The following is a 21205-nucleotide window of genomic DNA, read 5'->3' as shown; positions in this document are numbered from 1 at the left end:
AGTAAGACAGGCGAATACATGACAGGACTCCCCCTCCAAGGAGCAACTCCGGTGCTCAAGAACCAGGACGATCGGGGTTCCGTTGATGGAATCTGGAGACCAATCTAGGAGATGATATGTTGGATTATGGCTCCCAGGAGTTATGTTCCGAGGAATAACCCTTCCATTTGATCAAGTACTGAAGAATGCCTCTTAGACGTCTAGAGTCTAGGATGTCATCAACTTCGTACTCCATATTGGGGTCAATAGAGACCGGGGGTAAGGATTGTCCAGTTAGATGGTCACGTAAATGTTTGTAGGGTTTGAGCAATGACACATGGAATGTAGGGTGTATCTTGAGCGTGGGGGGTAGAGTGAGACGAATAGCATTACAGTTGATGATGCACTGGATAGGAAAAGGACCTATGAACAAAGGTGAAAGTTTCCTTGAGGGTGTACACAAACGAAGGTTTCTGGTGGAGAGCCAAACAAGGTCACCCACAGAGTAAGCTGGTGGAGGAATATGCTTACGATTGTAATATCTCTTTTGCACAACTTTAGCATCATCAATGGTTTGTTTGATGTTTGCGAAGTTGGTGATAATTGTGGATGTGAGATCAGAAATGTGTGGATGATCTGGAACTTTTTCGGGGAGATATTGGAATTTAGGGTGAAACCCATAGTTGGTATAGAAAGGAGTCTGTTTGGTAGTGGAGTGTACAGTATTGTTGAAGACAAATTCGGCATAATGAAGGTATTGGGACCAAGTGTTTTGTGCGGTATGACAATAAGAGCGTAAAAACTGCTCTACCCACTGGTTGCTACGCTCTGTTTGTCCGTTAGTCTGTGGATGGTAGGAGGAAGACAATCTCTTCTCAATGCAGAATTGTTTACAGAACGCAGACCATAGGGCACTGGTGAATTGCGATCCACGATCTGTGAGCATTTTTGTGGGTAAACCATGTAGTTTAATAACGTTAGTCATTAACAGGTGTATGGTTTCAGCAGCTGTTGGTAACTTATGATATGGTATCAGATGGAGCATTTTGCTAAATAGGTCCACAACAACAAGAATTGTTGTGTAGTTACCTGATTGAGGTAAGTCGACAATGTAGTCAAGAGCAATGTGCTGCCATGGCTTATCTGGAGTAGGTATAGATAATAATAGACCGAAAGGTGGTCTTTTAATTCTCTTTGTAGTAGTACAAATGTGACAGGAGTTAACGTACATGGCCACATCAGATGTGATGGTAGGCCACCAGTAGGATCTGAGTAGTAAATCCTTGGTTTTAGTTAAACCACAATGTCCACCCATAGGTGAGTCGTGAGCAGATTTCAGTAGCTGGTTACGAAGTGATGGTGGGATGTATATATTTCCCTGGTAGCAATAGAGGTCTTCAGTGTTCTTCAGTAATAGGTTTAATGGTATAGTTGGATCTTTAGTTTGTTCTGTCCGTAGATACGGAATGGTATCAACTAGGAAGAGAAGAATGTTTTCTTTGGGGATGACAAGTTGAGGGGTAAGTGAGTGATGCTGTGTATCTGGCAAGCGGGATAGAGCATCTGCCTTACCGTTCTTGTTAGCTGGTCGGTAAGTGATGAGGTAATTAAACCTAGAAAAGAAAAGGTTCCAACGAACTTGGCGTGCTGAGAGAGTTCTGGTGGTCTTCAGGTATTGCAGGTTTCGGTGATCCGTATATACTATGGTGGGTGTGGTTGACCCTTCAAGGAGGTGTCTCCAATGTTCGAATGCTGCTTTTATCGCAAGAAGCTCTTTTTCCCCGATGGGGTATTGCCTTTCTGCATCAGTAAGACTCCGGAGTAGTAGGCGACTGGATGTAAAGGTTGTTGAAAGGCATCTCTTTGGGACAGGACTGCACCGAGAGCAAAGTCAGATGCGTCCACTTACAATGTAAAGGGTAAATCTGTGTTAGGATATCTGAGTATGGGAGCTGTAGTGAAACTCTTTTTTAGGAGGTCAAAAGCGTGTTGAGCGGAGGATGTCCATTTGAATTTGATGTTCTGTTTGGTTAGGTTAGTAAGGGGTTTTGCGAGCATGGAATAGTTCTTAATAAACTTTCTATAGAAGTTGGCGAATCCTAGAAAGCTTTGGACTTCTTTCCTAGTGGTAGGAACTGGCCAATTCAAAACTGCCAGGATTTTGTTGTTATCCATACAAATGCCTTTGTCCGATATGATGTATCCAAGGAAAGGGATGCTGTTGGTATGAAAGATACATTTTTCTGCTTTCACAAACAATGAATTACTTTGAAGACGTGCGAGGACTTGGCGGACATGGTTCTTATGTTCTGCTAGGGATTTAGAAAAAATGAGAATGTCGTCCAAATATATTACCACGAAGGAGTCCAATATATCCTTGAAAATATCGTTGATCAGAAGCTGAAATGTGGCAGGGGCATTGCAAAGACCGAATGGCATAACGACATATTCGAACAATCCGTAACGTGTACGGAATGCCGTCAGCCATTCGTCTCCTGCCCGCATTCTGATCAAATTATAAGCTCCGCGGAGATCCAGTTTGGTGAAAATTTTGGATCCCTCTAGACGTTCTATTAATTCAGAGATAAGGGGCAGAGGGTAGCGATTCTTTATAGTAACTTTATTTAGTTGTCTGTAGTCCACAATCGGTCTGAGAGAACCATCCTTATTTTTCACAAAGAATATTCCTGCAGCCGATGGAGAAGTTGAGGGTCTGATGAAGCCTTTTTTCAAGTTATCATCAAGATATGTTCTTAGGTGTTGTAACTCAGACTTAGACAGTGGAAAAATATGTCCACATGGTATGACTGCTCCAGGTAGTAAATCTATTGGGCAGTCATACGGTCTGTGGGGAGGAAGATTCTCAGATTCAGTTTTACTGAATACATGGGAGAATTATTCATAGTCTGTAGGAACAGTAGGAATATGACAATCTGTGGGAGGTTGTAGAAGTAAATGGGGAAAGCAAGTGGATTTACAATAATTGGAGTTAAATTGAATTGAAAGAGAGGACCAAGAGATACAAGGGTCATGTTGCCGGAGCCACTGTAAGCCTAAAATTAGAGGGAAGTCAGGTGATGTGATTACATCGAATTTAACAAATTCTCTATGGTTACAGGGGGTTGACATGAGGATAGGGATGGTTTCATGTAACACAGGACCTGTGGACAAGACCTCGCCATCAATACCCCTTAAAGGAACAGGACACAATTTTTTGAGCAGGGGTATTTTATTTACTTTACAGAAATTTACATCCAAGTATGAAAGAGAGGCTCCTGAGTCAATAATCCCTTGGACGTTCACTCGTGATTGGTCCCACTGTAAAACAAGAGGTATATTGCAATAATGGCTGCATTTTAGTACAGTTTTAATAGAGGAAGAGGGTGTTTTTTGCTTACCCTTTTTCTGGCGGGTGAGAATAGGACAGTCTTTTACCCCATGTTCATCTGAGGCACAGTACATGCATAAGTTCTGGGACCTACGTCTTAACTTCTCCTGAGTACTTAGGGGTCCACGTAGAAAAGCAATATCCATAAGTTCTGGTAGGGATTTAGAGTGTGTATTGGCTGTAGTTGGAGTGGTTTTTGACCTAAATTGTGAGTCATGGGTGGATTTTTCGTGGTGTCTTTCCCTAAGCCTCCTATCAATGCAAATAATGAGGTCAATAAGCTGTTCTAGGGTTGGTGGTATTTGGGTATGTGACAACTCATCCTTAATGGCCTCTGACAGTCCTAGCCTAAATTGATTTCGGAGGGATAAGTTGTTCCACTGGGTGTCAGGGGCCCACCTCTTGAATTCAGCTATATATTCTTCAACCTCTCTTTTTCTCTGCTTTAGGGACCTCATAGCATTTTCAGCGGTTTGTTGTTTGAAGGGATACTCATATATTTGTGCTAAAGCAGAGAAAAAGGAGTCTAGAGAGTTGAGAATGTCATCGTTATGTTCAAGAAAAGTATTTGCCCAGGCCCTGGGCTCAGCTCTTAGATAGGAAATTGTAGTCATTACTTTTACCCTGTCATTGGGGTAAGTAAAAGGCTTAAGGGTAAATAATAAGTAGCAGGAGTTTTTGAATTCCCTAAAAACTTTTCTGTCCCCAGAGAAGGGTTCAGGGGAGCTGATATGGGGTTCTTGTTGAGGGGGTTTCCTATCCACAACTTCCTTGATGTATGTTTTTAGATTGTCATTTTCTAGCTTAAGTGTAGTAAGTCCTTCAGTTAGGAGATCTACTTTGTTAGTAAGTGTTTGTATATGTGAGGCCATTTCAGTTGGGTCCATGTTATTAGGGCTTGGTATTTCTGTCAGGAACACAGGCAATGCCTGAAATAAAACAAAGTTTGGGTTGGACCACAGCCACTGAAATAATATTATAATGAGTAGTTGTAGCAGATTAGTGCAGAGGGCAGTTACATGGACATTACCCCAAAGTAATGTGTAATAGCCCAACATGCACAGGTAGCAGTTGATATGTGAATAGAGGCTCACAGGTAGGTAATGGCTGTTGCAGCATGTGTGGTGAGATTGGAATACAGCAACCTGACAGTGAGCTTGAAGTCAGAAGTTTAGACAATAACACGGTGTTAAGCTGATATTATGCGCAATATAAAAGAAGTGAGCATGGCCATAAAAGTAACATGAAATACAAAGTAACCCGTGTGGGTTAAATACCTGGTAGGCTGAGGCAAGAGAGATTCGGTAGAGCAGAGTTTAGAGGACAGCTCGGATGCAGCGGTTGTGCTGTGAGAGGAAGCTGAGAGGCGCCCTGCTTGGCGTGTGACGTCACAGAGGCGGCAGATCCGTTAGCGCTGTGAACAGAACTGACAGGCAGTAGAGACTAGCCGATGCAGGAGTGACTCAGTAGAGCTAAAGAGCTAATCAGGATGCAGCTTAGCCAGTTGCAGACGAACAATACCAAGCAAGGAAGGAAGTGGAATGCTGGTATTTAAGGTGATCCTGGGAAATTTGTTAAAGGGGCAGTAAGACAGGCTAATACATGACAGAGATGCAGGCGCGCAAATGGCACTATGTCCATTGCCGCTACCATTAAGCCGATTACTTCCATGCACTGAGCCACTGACGGACGTGGAATGGAATGAAGGACACAGCAAGCATTTAGAAGTTTTGATAACCTGGACTCCGTCAGGTAAATTTTCATCTCTACAGAATCTATAAGAGTCCCTAGGAAAGTGACTCTTGTGAGTGGGGATAGAGAACTCTTTACCACGTTTACTTTCCACCCATGCGACCTCAGAAATGCTAGAACTATCTCTGTATGAGACTTGGCAATTTGAAAGCTTGACGCCTGTATCAGGATGTCGTCTAGATACGGAGCCACCGCTATGCCTCGCGGTCTTAGAACCGCCAGAAGTGAGCCCAGAACCTTTGTAAAGATTCTCGGGGCTGTAGACAACCCGAAGGGAAGAGCTACAAATTGGTAATGCCTGTCTAGAAAGGCAAACCTTAGGAACCGATGATGATCTTTGTGAATCGGTATGTGAAGGTAGGCATCCTTTAAGTCCACTGTGGTCATGTACTGACCCTCTTGGATCATGGGTAGGATGGTCCGAATAGTTTCCATTTTGAATGATGGAACTCTGAGGAATTTGTTTAAGATCTTTAGATCCAAGATTGGTCTGAAGGTTCCCTCTTTCTTGGGAACCACAAACAGATTTGAATAAAACCCCTGTCCCTGTTCCGTCCACGGAACTGGATGGATCACTCCCATAACTAGGAGGTCTTGCACACAGCTTAGGAATGCCTCTTTCTTTATCTGGTTTGCTGATAACCTTGAAAGATGAAATCTCCCTTGTGGAGGAGAAGCTTTGAAGTCCAGAAGATATCCCTGAGATATGATCTCCAACGCCCAGGGATCCTGAACCTCTCTTGCCCACGCCTGGGCGAAGAGAGAAAGTCTGCCCCCTACTAGATCCGTTTCCGGATAGGGGGCCGTTCCTTCATGCTGTCTTGGGGGCAGCAGCAGGTTTTCTGGCCTGCTTGCCCTTGTTCCAGGACTGGTTAGGTTTCCAGGCCTGTCTAGAATGAGCAACAGTTCCCTCTTGTTTTGAAGCGGAGTTAGTTGATGCTGCTCCTGCCTTGAAATTTCGAAAGGCACGAAAATTAGACTGTTTGGCCTTTGATTTGGCCCTGTCCTGAGGAAGGGAATGACCCTTGCCTCCAGTAATGTCAGCAATAATTACCTTCAAGCCAGGCCCAAATAAGGTCTGCCCCTTGAAAGGAATGTTGAGTAACTTAGACTTTGAAGTCACGTCAGCTGACCAGGATTTAAGCCATAGCGCCCTACGCGCCTGGATGGTGAATCCGGAATTCTTAGCCGTTAGTTTAGTCAAATGAACAATGGCATCAGAAACAAATGAGTTAGCTAGCTTAAGCGTTCTAAGCTTGTCAATAATTTCCTCCAATGGAGCTGTATGGATGGCCTCTTCCAGGGCCTCAAACCAGAATGCCGCCGCAGCAGCGACAGGCGCAATGCATGCAAGGGGCTGCAAAATAAAACCTTGTTGAATAAACATTTTCTTAAGGTAACCCTCTAATTTTTTATCCATTGGATCTGAAAAAGCACAACTGTCCTCAACCGGGATAGTGGTACGCTTTGCTAAAGTAGAAACTGCTCCCTCCACCTTAGGGACCGTCTGCCATAAGTCCCGTGTAGTGGCGTCTATTGGAAACATTTTTCTAAATATAGGAGGTGGGGAAAAGGGCACACCAGGTCTATCCCACTCCTTGCTAATAATTTCTGTAAGCCTTTTAGGTATAGGAAAAACGTCAGTACACACCGGCACTGCATAGTATCTATCCAGCCTACACAATTTCTCTGGAATTGCAACTGTGTTACAGTCATTCAGAGCAGCTAATACCTCCCCAAGCAATACACGGAGGTTCTCAAGCTTAAATTTAAAATTAGAAATCTCTGAATCAGGTTTCCCCGAGTCAGAGATGTCACCCACAGAATGAAGCTCACCGTCCTCATGTTCTGCATACTGTGACGCAGTATCAGACATGGCTCTTACAGCATTTGCGCGCTCTGTATCTCTCCTAACCCCAGAGCTATCGCGCTTGCCTCTTAATTCAGGCAATCTAGATAAAACCTCTGACAGGGTATTATTCATGATTGAAGCCATGTCCTGCAAGGTAATCGCTATGGGCGTCCCTGATGTAATTGGCGCCATATTAGCGTGCCAGCAAACGTTTTAAAATACACTTTTATAAGAGTATGTATCTCTATTAATAAGCCTGATACCAGTCGCTATTATTGCATTTAAGGCTTTACTTACATTACTTCGGTATCAGCAGCATTGTCTAGCAAATTCCATCCCTAGAAAAATATTTTAACTGCAAATACCTTATTGCAGGAACCTGCACGCTATCCCCCCTCTGAAGTTACCTCACTCCTCAGAATATGTGAGAACAGCAAAGGATCTTAGTTACTTCTACTAAGATCATAGAAAACGCAGGCAGATTCTTTTTCCAAATACTGCCTGAGATAAACAGTACACTCCGGTACCATTTAAAAATAACAAACTTTTGATTGAAGAAATAAACTAAGTATAAAACACCACAGTCCTCTTACGACCTCCATCTTAGTTGAGAGTTGCAAGAGAATGACTGGATATGGCAGTGAGGGGAGGAGCTATATAGCAGCTCTGCTGTGGGTGATCCTCTTGCAACTTCCTGTTGAGAAGGAGAATATCCCATAAGTAATGGATGATCCGTGGACTGGATACACTTAACAAGAGAAAAATTGGATAATATCACCGTATCTGAGAAAACTGTTATTGCCTTTCTTGATGTGAAGAGCTTATTTTCTTCCATAACCCATGATGTGGGTATTTTAGCGATTAAAAACTTCCTGGAGACTAGGGGACCTAGTTTTAATAAACACACAGCCTTTGCTTTGAATCTATTACAGTTCATTTTGGAAAGTATATTTTTCTTTGAATAAACGTTGTAGAGACAAACGGCCACGGAGCCATTTGTCCCCCCACTTATGCCTGCCTCCATCTGGGGGTGTGGTTGATTTTGAATGTGTTTGTACAACTATGGGTCAGAAATGTGGACAATATTTTGATCTTCTGGGTTGGATCTTTAGAGGATCTAACATCTTTCGTCCATGATCTAAATAAAAATTATTAAAACATATTTCTGACATTTGAAGCAAGTGTTTTTTTTTGTTTTTTTTTTAAATATTTATTTTGTGAAAAAGACAGCAATGTAACAACAAATACCAAGTAAATGTCTTAACAATTAAGCATTGAGAAAATAGATTACAAATAATCTGAAAAAGCAAGGATTAGGTTTGCCTTCAATTTTGACAAAAATAAATAACAAAACAGATATATATTTATAATTACACAATACATTGCTGAATTTTGACTTTTTATCTTATCATAAAAGAAGCAAAAAAAGAGAAACGACAAAGTAAAACAAAACGCGGAGAAAAAAAAAAAAAAAAAAAAAAAAAAAGGGTAACATGACCCCCCATCTCCTCTCCGACACCCCTACACCACCCATCTACGTGAGGTCATAGTCACCATTAGCAATAGCTGTTTCCATATAGATAGTACCCCTAAAGGGGGCAATTATTTGTTTTTGAATTTCTATGGGGAAGCTGATAATGATGTTTTTCCATTTATGGAAAAATAGCTTAATTTTATATTCTGAATCTATTGACGTGTCCATTTGTTCTAGTACTAATTGGTTTTTAAGTTTTTGTATAAATTCCTTCAAGCTTGGGGCTTTCTGCGCTTTCCAATATTTTAATATCATAAGTCTTCCCGTGATGATTAGGGTATTTAGTTGGCGAGTGTTTTTATATATTGACTCCTCTTGACTTATTAAAAAAAAAGATATGCTTAACCTTGAACTGTATATTGCATTTGTTAATTTTGCACGCCCAATTTATAACTTTATACCAGAATTTTTTAATTTTTCTACAACTCCAGAAGCAATGTTCTAGGTCTGCGTTTGTAGTTTTACATTTCTGGCAGCATGTTGAAGTTTTATCCCATCTGGCCTTTATCTGTGGGGTAATATATGTTCTATTTATAATTTTTGTATGTGATTCTCTCCAGGAAGTGGCAATTGTAGTTCTATCAACCCGGTTAAAGCTTGCTTGAATTTGCTCTGTTGTAGTCTGCCATGTGTCTGCTAGTCTTTGCAAATTATTCTGCCCGGGGATGTTGTTAATAAGTTTATATAAAGTTGAAATATTGTACTTCCCTGCCCGGAAAAGAGTTATGGCAGGTTCTATTTTATCCCAGGTCTCTATTTCTGCTCTATTCTGCAGTATTCCTTGTAAATAATGTCGGCATTGTAGAAATGCATAAAATTCCTTATTTATTATCTCAAAATCTTGTTGGATTTGGGCAAAGGATTTACATACTCCTAATTCACTATCTATTAGTTGTATAACCTTATTAAGCCCTTTCGATGCCCAATTTTTAAAAATCTTTGAGTTTATTCCTGGTGTAAAATTAGGATTACCTTGGATAGGTAAATATTTGGAGTATGGTACTGCCATGTCTAGCTGTTTAAGTATCCTTTGCCACATTTTAATCACCATCTGTATGACAGGGAATCCTTTAATCTTATGTGGGCATTTGTCAGGGGGAGTGTGTAGTAAAGCGGTAAGCGAGTATGGGTATGACAAGGATTCTTCAGTGTGTAAGGCTGCGTAATAGTCCGCACCCGTTAGCCAGTCCATCGCTATCTTTCCGATACAACTTACATTGTAAATCTCTATGTCTGGTAATGCAAAGCCTCCCTCTCTTCTGGGTAATGAGAGCTTTTTATATGCTATTGCCCTTCTTTTCTTGTCCCATAAAAACTGTATGCAGGCTTGTTTAAATGCCTTAAGGTCCTGTTTTTTTATCAAGATCGGTAAGTTTTGCATTAAGTATAATAGTTTAGGGAACAATAACATTTTTATTAAGTTTATTTTACCAGTTAGGGTAAGTTTAAATTTTGCCCATTTTTCCAGGTCATGTTTTATTTTCAAGAAGATTAGGGGGTAGTTAAGGTCGTACCACTCTCTGAAGTTGGTCGATAATTTAATACCTAAATACACAAAAAAGTCTTTTGCTTCCTTGAAAGGGAAGGATTGCACAGATTTTATATTTTTATGTAACCAGTAAATTTCTGACTTTGAAGAATTGATTTTATAGCCTGTAAAAGCACTGAAATCTTGAAGCATTTGTATTAAAAGTGGAACATTTTTTCTGGTGTTGGAGGTTAATACTAGCAAGTCGTCAGCATAAAGTAATATTGTTATTCTCCTTTTGCCTATCCTAATCCCGTCCAATTCTTTCCTAAGTTGTGTGGCCAGGGGTTCTAGGGCAAGGTTAAATAAATAGGGGGACAATGGGCATCCCTGTCTAACTCCCTTTTGTATAGTAAAATATTTTGACGGGGTATCATTTACAATAACGGCAGCTGTAGCCGACTTGTATATTAGAGAAGTGAATTGGAGAAAAGGGCCCTCGACTCCATACTTCTGTAATGCTGTAAAGAGGTGCTGTAATGGAGTCGAAGGCCTTCTCTGCATCAATTGAGACTATTGCAGCCTCTGGACCTAATTTGACACCTCTCTTGTCTGGTTGTTTTTGGTACAGATTAAGTATTAGTTGTAATTTACGAAGATTACGTGTACAACTTCTTCCTGGCATGAAGCCGACTTGATCTTTATGTATTAGAGGGCCAATAAGTTGTTTGATTCTGTGAGCTATTATAGACATCAGTATTTTATAGTCGCTGTTTAGCAACGAGATCGGTCTATACGACCCTACTTCTTCTGGATTTTTGTTTTTTTTAAGAATCAAAACGACTAGCGATGCAGCAAAGTATTTTGAGCAATTAGTATTTTCAATATAATATTGATTAAACAGAGATGTTAACGATGGGGCAATGTCTTCAGCAAGAATTTTATATAGCTCTGCAGGGAGCTGGTCTGGCCCTGCGGCTTTGTTTGATGCCATTTTTTTAATGGCGTTCATTACTTCAGTAATTGTGATAGGAGAGTTTAATTCATCTAAACAAGCCCGCTCAAGTCTTGGGACCTGAACTTCCCTCCAAAATTTCTTTTTCGCTTGTGTATTAACTGTTGTTTCAGCATAAACTTCCTGGAAATATGAGGAGATGTAATTTTGAATTTCTTTAATATTTGTAATTCGCCCTGTTGTGGTCTTGATGGAGCCAATTGTGACTCTCTTTTTTTGTAGTTTGGTTATATTTGCAAGAAATTTACCGGCTTTCCCTCCATGCCTATAAAAAAAAGCCTCTTTTTAAGATCATCTTGTGCAGCTTTCTGTGTAAAAAATAACTCTCTTTCTTTTTTAGCTCTTTGGTAAGTTAACCATAATACCCTAGAGGGGTCGCTAATATATGAATTGTATGCATTACGCAATTGTGAAGCCAACTCAGTATCTCTAGCCGTGTATTTGCGTTTTAGGATTACCAAGTATGCTTTGATTTCGCCTCTTATCACCGCTTTAAAAGTCTCCCATAAAATTTCCGTTTTTATATCTGGTGATGCATTCGTTTGTAAAAACTCTACCCATTTTATTCTTAGCCATGTCTTAAATTGTGTGTTGGCCACTAAATACCTGGGGAAGAAGAATCTGCTTAAATTACCTTCTTGTGGGTTTCTTATTTTAAGGTTTAGTGTAATGATGGCATGATCTGAGATAATAATTTCTTGTATTTCAGCCTTCATTTCTAATTTTAACAATTTTTCACTTATTAGAAAATAATCTATCCTAGACATTGTGCGATGTGCATATGATTCACACGTGTATTTTCTTGTGTCTGGGTTTTGCACCCGCCAGATATCTTTAAGACATAGTGGATTACAAAAGTTCTTGTAAATATTAATTTCTTGTTTGCTGTTCCTATTTAGTGCTGGTCTCAGTCTATCCAGGGTGGGGTGCCTGACTATATTAAAATCCCTTGCAATAATCAGGTTATCTGCAGCAATAGCAATTAATTTGGTCTGCAGGTTTGCCCAGAAAGTTCTATCTATTTTATTAGGGCCATAGATGTTACACACTATTAGACTGGTACCTGCTATCTCCAATTGTATAATAAGGTATCTTTCTTACGGGTCTAGCTCTTTTCCTGTAATTTTATATTGAAGCTTTTTATGAAACAGAAATGTCACCCCCTTTTTCCTATTTGCACATGGTGTGCCTATGACTTCCCCCACCCAGTCGGATTTAAGTTTACTCAGCTCAATGTCGTTTAGATGTGTTTCTTGTAGGAGTGTGACGTCTATTTTATGTCTTTTTAATTGTGCTAGTATCTTTTTTTCGTTTTTGTGGCGATGTAATACCCCCTACATTCCATGAGGCAAAATTAATAGAATTAATCATTTAACTATAAAATGGGGTATCATCCCAGCCTGACTCTTGCATGTTTAAAGCTCTAAGAAGCCTGGTGGCGCAGGGGGGCGAGAAGAGAGAGGGGTAGAGGGGGGGCAGAAGAAAAAAAAAAAAAAAAAAAAAAGGAACACAAAACAAAAGGGTACGTAGGACCCTGCAGAAAAGAGAAAAATATTTGCGCATCATCTGGTTCTTTCACCTGTACATATTCCAAAGACAACATGATCTAAGGATTAAAGTTATCTGGCACAGTCATTTTATCTATCACGTTCTCAAAGTAGAATGGCTTTCAATTTTGCATATTCCCTAACTTCCTCAGGTGTGTGCAGAATCTTATTTTCGCCCTCTGTCAAGATTTTAATTTTAGCAGGGTATATGACCGTGGCTTTTATCCCTGCCTGAATTAGCTTTGTACATAGGGGCGTAATTTCTCTGCGTTTTAATGAGGTCTCTATTGAGTAATCTTGGAACATTAAAATAGATTTGCCTTCCCTTGAAAATGGGGCCTTCTGTTTATATTGTTGCATTAACTTTACCTTGTCTTGGAAGTTAAGAAACCTGGCTATAATTGGTCTACTCTTAATTGTGCCATCCGGTAATGTTTTTAGTGGGCCTATACGGTGTACTCTTTCAAGGGCAACTCGTTAATTGCTATTCCTAATTCCTGCGGAATAATCATTGAAATAAGCTTGTCTAGATCTTGGTTCACACTTGTCTCTGGTATCCCCAGGAATCTCACATTATTCCTGCGGGCACGATCTTCTAGATCATTTATTTTATTTTGTAAATTTGCTATATGTGAACCTTGATCCTTCAATGTTTGATGTTGTACTATATTCGCATCTTCCAAATCGGAGATGCGTTGTTCTGCCTCATTTAGCCTCATTGTGAATTGTTTAATTTCTACCGTTAGATTACTAATATCTGTCTTAATTTGTTCAAATTGTGGTAACATAAGTTCAGCTATCTGCTTCACTATGTCCTGTGGTTCGAAATTAGAGGCATCTGTACTGGTACCTAATAATGGGGTATTTACAATATTATCCATACTAGTTCTGGTTTTTTTTTTGGTCTCTTGTTTTGGCCGGCATGTTTGATGGTTGTGTTTTATAATTGGTCATAAACCTCTCCATGTAGAAGAGAAGGTGGGCAAGAGGAGTGCAAAAAAAGTGAACAGGGTGAACAGGGTGAACAGGGTGCAATGAAAAAGACAAGGGTGTAATGAAAGACAAAAAAAATGATTTTTTTTCCCCTTTTTAAAAAGAGGAAAACATGTGTTTGTATTATCTATTTAAGTGTATTAACACTACTGTGGGTGTTTTATCTATATGTGTATATTTTTTTTTTTTTTTTTTTTTTTGATTTGTGTTTTTTGGTGTGATTGGATTGTGGTTCAAAACTATAGTAGTTCTTACAGGTTACAGAAGCTTACCTGTAAATTGTACAAATTCTTTTACAGGAGTAAGTTTGGCTACTTAGATAGACCTGTAGCTTAAGTGAGACTCTTATTATTTTCAAGCTATTTTGGCAAAAGACAGAAAAAAGGTAGAAAGAAAAGGGAGAGAAAAAAAAAAAAAGCACAGCAGGGCTATGGGGTCAACAGGGGTTCCCTTTCGAGTGTTATATGCTTTCCCGTTGAAACAATCAGCCAAATAATCAATTAGCCCTTATAGACAATAGATTATGGGTGTATCCCATGTACCAGTTTTGAAAACTAGCCCTGACTAGTATCAATTTGACATACTTTGACTAATATTAGTAAATCTGTATAGAACAATATACGTTAACCCTTTTGCATTATCTATCCATTTGTATATACACTGTATCATGAAGTAAGAAATAATTATAGGGTATTTTGTTATTCGTGGTCATACATTTACCTTATTGAAATACCGTTAACATCAGTCTATAACCATCAGCCTATAACCAATTTACTATGTATAGTCAATATTTGTTCTGGTACAATTAATAGAGGAACCCTTTCCCGTTTAAGGGAAAGCAGGGAGAAATATTAAGGAGGAATAGGTGTACACAGTATGCAATCTCCTATATCTAGCAGTGAGGATAACTCAAGTTAACATATTTACAGTTATTGATAGTAGATCTATATTTTTTTTTTTTTTTTTTTTTTATGTAACAAGCAAAATTATCCAAATACCAATCGTGTTGTCTGTTTACAGTCAAACATTGCCCCTATTATTTATATGCCACTATTCACATTGGGGTGCACAAGCAGATCGCAAGGGGTGGCATTCTGTACACAGGGGTGCGCATACATGTACTGTGTGAGGACACCACTGATAAGCGGGATGCAGTGTGGACAAGAAAATATAACAGTGCTAATTTAATCAGTTCCTTCAGTATTTAGGAATTTTTCAAAACGTTATTGTCCCTGTGAGAAGCAGGCAAGCACAAAAGAAAAAAAAAAGGACCTTTTTCTGGGACAGTCTCAGTTGTTATTAGCCAGTCAGTCTCCAAGTTATTAGCTGGGTAATAGGGAGTGCAACTGGGCCTGTGCAGTATACTTGTACTGGGCTTTAGACCAACTTTTCCCTCCACCCTTTACTGGACTGACTTTGCTGGAATTCTCACTTGTACTCCAACACACTTGAAATCACAGATTTGTGCCCCTCTCAAGGTTTCTCTTATTAAACAGCAACAGTACCTTATATGTAGCTTGTAGGTGTGTGAGGCAATAGTCTTGTTGAGTTCAGTGACCAAAACTGCGCTCACCTCTCTTGGCCGCTGTATTGGCTCCCCTCTCTGATTTCCTTACCAGAGTCCACAAACACGCGGGGGGGATTCCTCTCGGCAAGTGGCTTGTTGTGTTGTGTAAGACGCTGTGCGGGTAATCACCTCCGTGCCTCTATCGTCACGGCTCTTGCAGGCTAGGTACGGTTCCAAGGCGCTGTGTTGGCGTTAAACTCACGCCCACCTCTAGCGTCGCTTCCGATGATACTCAGTAGGCCCAGGTGGCGAGCCTCCATACACCTGAGGTATAGGCCGGGTATTGAGCAGGTGAGTCCCAGTGTAGGAACTCTGGTGTCCGTGGGCCAGCAACGAAAAAAAATGGCCCCAAGGACTGGGTCTGCTACTTGCTGGATCTTGCGGTCTGACTCTTTCCCAACAGAGTCGTAACACGCTGCTGTCTCGCGTGTCTCCGCCCCTTCCGGTCTCCCTGTCTCTTGAAGCAAGTGTTGAGGTGTTGCCATTTTTGGATATAAAATAAAAAAAAGAATGATGTCGTATTGTGACAGAAAATGATAAAAAAACTAACTGTCACTTATAGTATACTTGTCGGTCAATTTGTCAGGTTGAGTATGCATTGCTCTTCTAGAAGGAAATTTGACAGACATGCATCCCAAATAAGTCATAGATTTTTAAAAAGAGGCTCCTCGAATACATGTATAAATAGAGCCCTGACAAGTAAGATGATTTATTATATACTGAAAAAGTGGTGGATAAACAGGACAAAGTGAGGTTTATAACTACAAATAACTGTCAATGAGAAAATCTAAAACTGGTTTCTTTCAAATAATTGGCCTCTCCTTCATTTAGACGACACACTAAAAGATTTGGTTGGTGACCGACCACTTCTAAATGCTCGCAAAGCCCGTAGCTTGAAAGATAAACATGTCAGTTGTAGATTTGTTAGGAGTTTATCGCATGCAGATTGGTTAATAAAGAACAGAGGAATAAAAGGTAGTTTCACTTGTGGAAAGTGTGTCTTCTGTCCCTGTATAAAAAGAAGTAATAAATCCTCAGCAAACAGTGGAAAGATGTTTAATATAAAATATTTAGTTTTTACTGTAACTCTGTAGGTGTTGTATATTTGCTATATTGCTCCTGTCCCCATTTTTATGTAGGAAAAACTAAACACACAGTAAAGAATAGAATACAAGAACATAGGGATGACATCATATATATGATACAGCGGTAAGTTACGCTGGGATAAAAGCACATGGATGTCAGCCGGGTATACAGGTGGAACCTTGTGTGTAGATTTTACTGCAGCCTTAATACCTGTGCAGAGCTTGGGAGAAATCCCCTATGTTACCAAAGACTTGGGCCATGAATTGTCAATCTTGATTCACAACTAAACTCAAAATTCTAATAGCGTGCTATATAGAAGTTTGCCACTAGATTGCACTAAGATGGATTCATAATAGTGACTGGCTAAAGGCTTTTTAAAGGAGTAATGATTCTTGATACATGTTCTGTTATGATTTAGTGTGCCATGTGATTAGCTGTGACTTAATTCTATTGATTAAGGTAGCTGGTGGTATCACCCATATCTTTGTATTTTTAATCCATCTGTGCATCCACTCATTGTATTGGAGGATTTTTTTTTTAAATTAAATAAATATTTATTTATTTTTTTTTGCATAAAAAGAGTGCTGAATTCCCTTTCTTTAGAAGAGGGGTAATGTACCCTCCCCTCATGTTTCTTTCTTTTTTTACTTTTTTATTAAAATAAATAAATAAAAACCTGCACCAAACCTCTCCAAACAAACATGTTCCTCCTCATATATATTGTCTTTGCACTCCAACCACAAACTCCCAGTTTATCAACAAACACCTTGCAACTTCGCCTTTCAGCCAACATCTATTCTAATTAAGAAGAAATGTTACCTGCTTTAGTGTCCTCTTCCTGTCGTAACACCTGTCCTCTAAATGTTATTCTTTAAAGACCCTTAAAAATGAATTCTGTCCTCCTCTAATGCACTCACCCAAAACCTACACTCCCTCCCTTCCCACAAGCACATTTACATTTAAATATTCACTCCTAGCACCTATCTAATAAAGCTTTAATGTGACCCAACCGCACTCTCTATTGGCCAACCTAACATCCAAGCCACTGAAAAAGTTATTCTACTGCCTTACTTGCCTGCTATCCAACAACTCATTGCTTCACTGCCCACATTACAATGTTTGTCCTCATCACTCAAGTGAAATAGGATTCATTAGCATAGCATATACATAGCCTAATAACTGTCAAACTCCAAAACAATGTGCTAGATTACAAGTCAAGTGCAAACATGCAAGAGGTATGGAGCATAAACATTGCTGGAGTGCAATCCATACACTTTGTTTTTTGCACTAGCATAGCAAGTCCGTACTTAATATTTGTCAGGCAGCTGTAGAACATAGCATCACGTTGTATGGTGCAGGTGCAGGTGCAGGTGTGCAATTTCCCTTAGAGAACAGATTTTCATGTGAGACTGCACTAAATCTCATGTCAGATGATGCTGAATTACAAACATCCACTCAAGTAGTGGAGTTTTTGGTTAAACTCTTTGCAATACACCTTCTGTGGTTTTGAATGCACAATGGAAAATGATAACTCTTAATATCTGTTTTTCAAAAGCGCTAAAAGAGAAAGTTGTATTTCAGATAATATGCAAGCTCAACACTCAACCAACAATTTGTAATATAAGTACACTGAGTGACCATTCTCCATTAAAAGTATAGGGAGCACTATATTAGTATCGGGTGCATAAAAAATGTTTAGGTTAAATATGTCAACTGCAAACCAATCACGGCTTTTTGATTGTGCAAGGCTGAGCCTATCTTTACCGCTTGTGCTTGACCAATGGTTTCTACTTACCTTTTTAGGTTTTGCTTTGGATAACATCGACAATCTCTTTCTACTTCAAACTCAATTTCCTTAATTAAACCATTTTAAAGTTCACCTTTTACCTATTTATTACTCCTTTTTTGTTCTATGTTAACTCAAAACCAAGTATCTGGTGTGCTATGTCAAAAGTCAGTCTTGTGCGCCCTACTCTTTTCTATTTACATGATCCCACTTAAGTGAGCATACTTAGACTCCAGTAGATCACTCACAAGATGCATACTTTCTTGTCGGGCATGTCCTCTTCCCTAGTAAACGGCTGACCACAGCAACATCAACAACATAAAAATGTATTTACTGCCATTGTGAAAAACAGAATTTATGTTTACCTGATAAATTTCTTTCTCCTACGGTGTGTCCGGTCCACGGCTTCATCCTTACATGTGGGATATTCTCTTCCCCTACAGGAAATGGCAAAGAGAGCACACAGCAAGAGCTGTCCATATAGCCCCCCCTCTGGCTCCGCCCCCCAGTCATTCGACCGACGGTTAGGAGAAAAAGGAGAAACTATAGGGTGCCGGGGTGACTGTAGTGTATGGAATAAAAAATTTTAAACCTGACTAAAAGCCAGGACGGGCCGTGGACCGGACACACCGTAGGAGAAAGAAATTTATCAGGTAAACATAAATTCTGTTTTCTCCTACATTGGTGTGTCCGGTCCATGGCTTCATCCTTACTTGTGGGAACCAATACCAAAGCTTTAGGACACGGATGAAGGGAGGGAACAAGTCAGGTTACCTAAACGGAAGGCACCACAGCTTGCAAAACCTTTCTCCCAAAAATAGCCTCCGAAGAAGCATAAGTATCGAATTTGTAAAATTTGGCAAAAGTATGCAGAGAAGACCAAGTAGCTGCCTTACAGATCTGATCAACAGAAGCCTCGTTCTTGAAGGCCCATGTGGAAGCCACAGCTCTAGTAGAGTGAGCTGTAATTCGTTCAGGAGGCTGCCGTCCGGCAGTCTCATAAGCCAATCGGATGATGCTTTTCAGTCAAAAGGAAAGAGAGGTAGCAGTAGCTTTCTGCCCTCTCCTCTTACCAGAATAAACGACAAACAAGGATGATGTCTGTCTGAAATCCTTTGTTGCTTCTAAATAGAATTTTAAAGCACGGACCACATCTAAGTTGTGTAACAAACGTTCCTTCTTCGAAACTGGATTCGGACACAGAGAAGGAACAACTATTTCCTGGTTAATATTAATGTTGGAAACCAATTCAGAATCTCTTCTAGCAGAAGAAATAGCCACATACTCTTTACCATCTCCGTGGAGATGCTACTTGTTCAGAGCAGGCAAAGAGAATGACTGGGGGGCGGAGCCAGAGGGGGGGCTATATGGACAGCTCTTGCTGTGTGCTCTCTTTGCCATTTCCTGTAGGGGAAGAGAATATCCCACAAGTAAGGATGAAGCCGTGGACCGGACACACCAATGTAGGAGAAAAAATAAATTACTCGGTGTGCAGGATATTTGTTTCCTATTTCTACGTCCAATTGGCCTCTACATTTGAACATTTTCTCCAGTAAATTCCCTGCTTTACAATCTGACTGACACACAACAAGCAAATCTTGTTAGGAAAAACCACCATTTTGATAGGAAGGTAAAATGGCTGTATGACCCTTACAACTTTCCGTATCAGTGTACATACTTAAAGGGACATAAAACCCAAAAACAGTTATTCGATGATTTAGATAGAACATTCAAATTAAAACAACTTTCCAGTTTCTTCTATAATCAATTTTCCTTCATTCTCTTGGTATCATTTGTTGAAGGAGTACTAATGCACTACTGGTTTCTCAATAAACACATGGGTGAGCCAATGACAATTAGTATATATATGCAACCACCAATCAGCAGAACCTAGGTTCTTTGCTGGTCCTGAGCTTACCTAGATAAACCTTTCCGCAAATGATAACAAGAGAAGGAAGCAAATTAAATAATAGAAGTAAATTGGAAAGTTGTTTAAAAGTGTATGCTCTGTCTAAATCATGCATGTCTAATTATGACTTTACTGTCCCTTTAACTATTATTTTACATCCATTGCACATGGTGGTATCAAGTCTTTATGTTCACAGGTGAAAGAAATATTGTTTGTCAAGATGTGCACTACTACTGTCTCATAACACAAAGTAATGTCTCCTAGCTAACAGTATATTACCTCACATCTTGTAATAAACAAGGAGACGTACCTTTCTATTTCAGTAGTGCTCATGCTTTCTGACATAGGACCTTGTCCGTCTTTCTTTGTCGGTTCTAAACCACTTTTAATGTCGTCAAAATCTTCATACTTAAGAGCTTGCACTAACTGTAACAAGTACATCAGCAAGTCCTGTAGAAGAGAATACCAAAAAACAAATCAGGGTTTAAATAAAAACATTGCATTTAATTGTTACGCATAAAACAACGTTTAGAACAAAATTGTTTATTTTTTTAAAAGGTTGGTAGAGTTGTTTCTTGATTTTTTTTTTACAAAAGAGAATATTAGATTTAAACTGTTTTAAAATATTATAATACAAGTTACATTTTATATATCATGTTTTCATTAATGGGTTCAAATCCATAACTATTTATTATGCTTTGAATAGCGAGTGCATGTTTGTGAGAATGTGTGTGCATAAGAGTGTGGGTAATAATGTAAATGAGTGAGACTGTACATGTGTCAGTGTGTATAGATGAGCTTGTGAGTGTGTGTTTGTGTATGAGCTTGTGAGTGTGCATGAGAGTGTGGGTAATCATGTGAGAGAGTTAGGCTGTACTCGTGTGCAAGTGTGTGTGGATGACCAGGTGTGTTTGTGTGGATGAGCATAAGTGTGTGGGTGAGTGTGTATGAGAGTGTGGTAATAATGTGTATGAGTGAGGCTGAACGTGTGTGAGTGATAATATTAGTTTGTGAGTGAGTATGTGTGAGAGTGTAAATCATGTGAACGAGTAAGGCTGTACATGTGTCAGTATGTTTGGATGATAATGTGAGTGAGTTAGCTTGTACATGTGTGTGAGTGTGTGTGTGAGTATGTGGATAGTCATGTGAGTAAGTTAGCTTGTACTTGTGTGTGAGTGTGTGTGTGAGTGTGTGAGTATGTGGGTAATCATGTGAGTGAGTTAGCCTGTACATGTACAATTAATAATGACCTGTATAAAACGTTGCTCCAGAAACCCGTACTACTGTGATTTATTGGCTGATAGGTGCATCCTCCTAATGCATATTGCC

At 39.6% G+C, this 21205-nt stretch overlaps 1 protein-coding gene across 2 annotated transcripts in view; it reads right to left on the bottom strand.

Annotated features, from left to right (window-relative positions):
* Positions 1-21205, bottom strand: part of PIK3C3 (phosphatidylinositol 3-kinase catalytic subunit type 3) — a 655170-nt gene that overhangs the window by 353128 nt on the left and 280837 nt on the right. For both annotated transcript variants that reach the window (XM_053701053.1, XM_053701054.1), the window contains one exon: positions 20187-20326. In XM_053701053.1, the coding sequence (XP_053557028.1) occupies positions 20187-20326 (140 nt within the window). The remainder of the gene's footprint in view (positions 1-20186; positions 20327-21205) is intronic.

Source organism: Bombina bombina, chromosome 2, assembly GCF_027579735.1.
Source record: "Bombina bombina isolate aBomBom1 chromosome 2, aBomBom1.pri, whole genome shotgun sequence".
In the NCBI taxonomy this organism is placed as follows: Eukaryota; Metazoa; Chordata; class Amphibia; order Anura; family Bombinatoridae; genus Bombina; species Bombina bombina.
The sequence above is the reverse complement of the archived record's forward strand: the minus strand, read 5'-3'. Positions and strand labels throughout refer to the sequence as shown.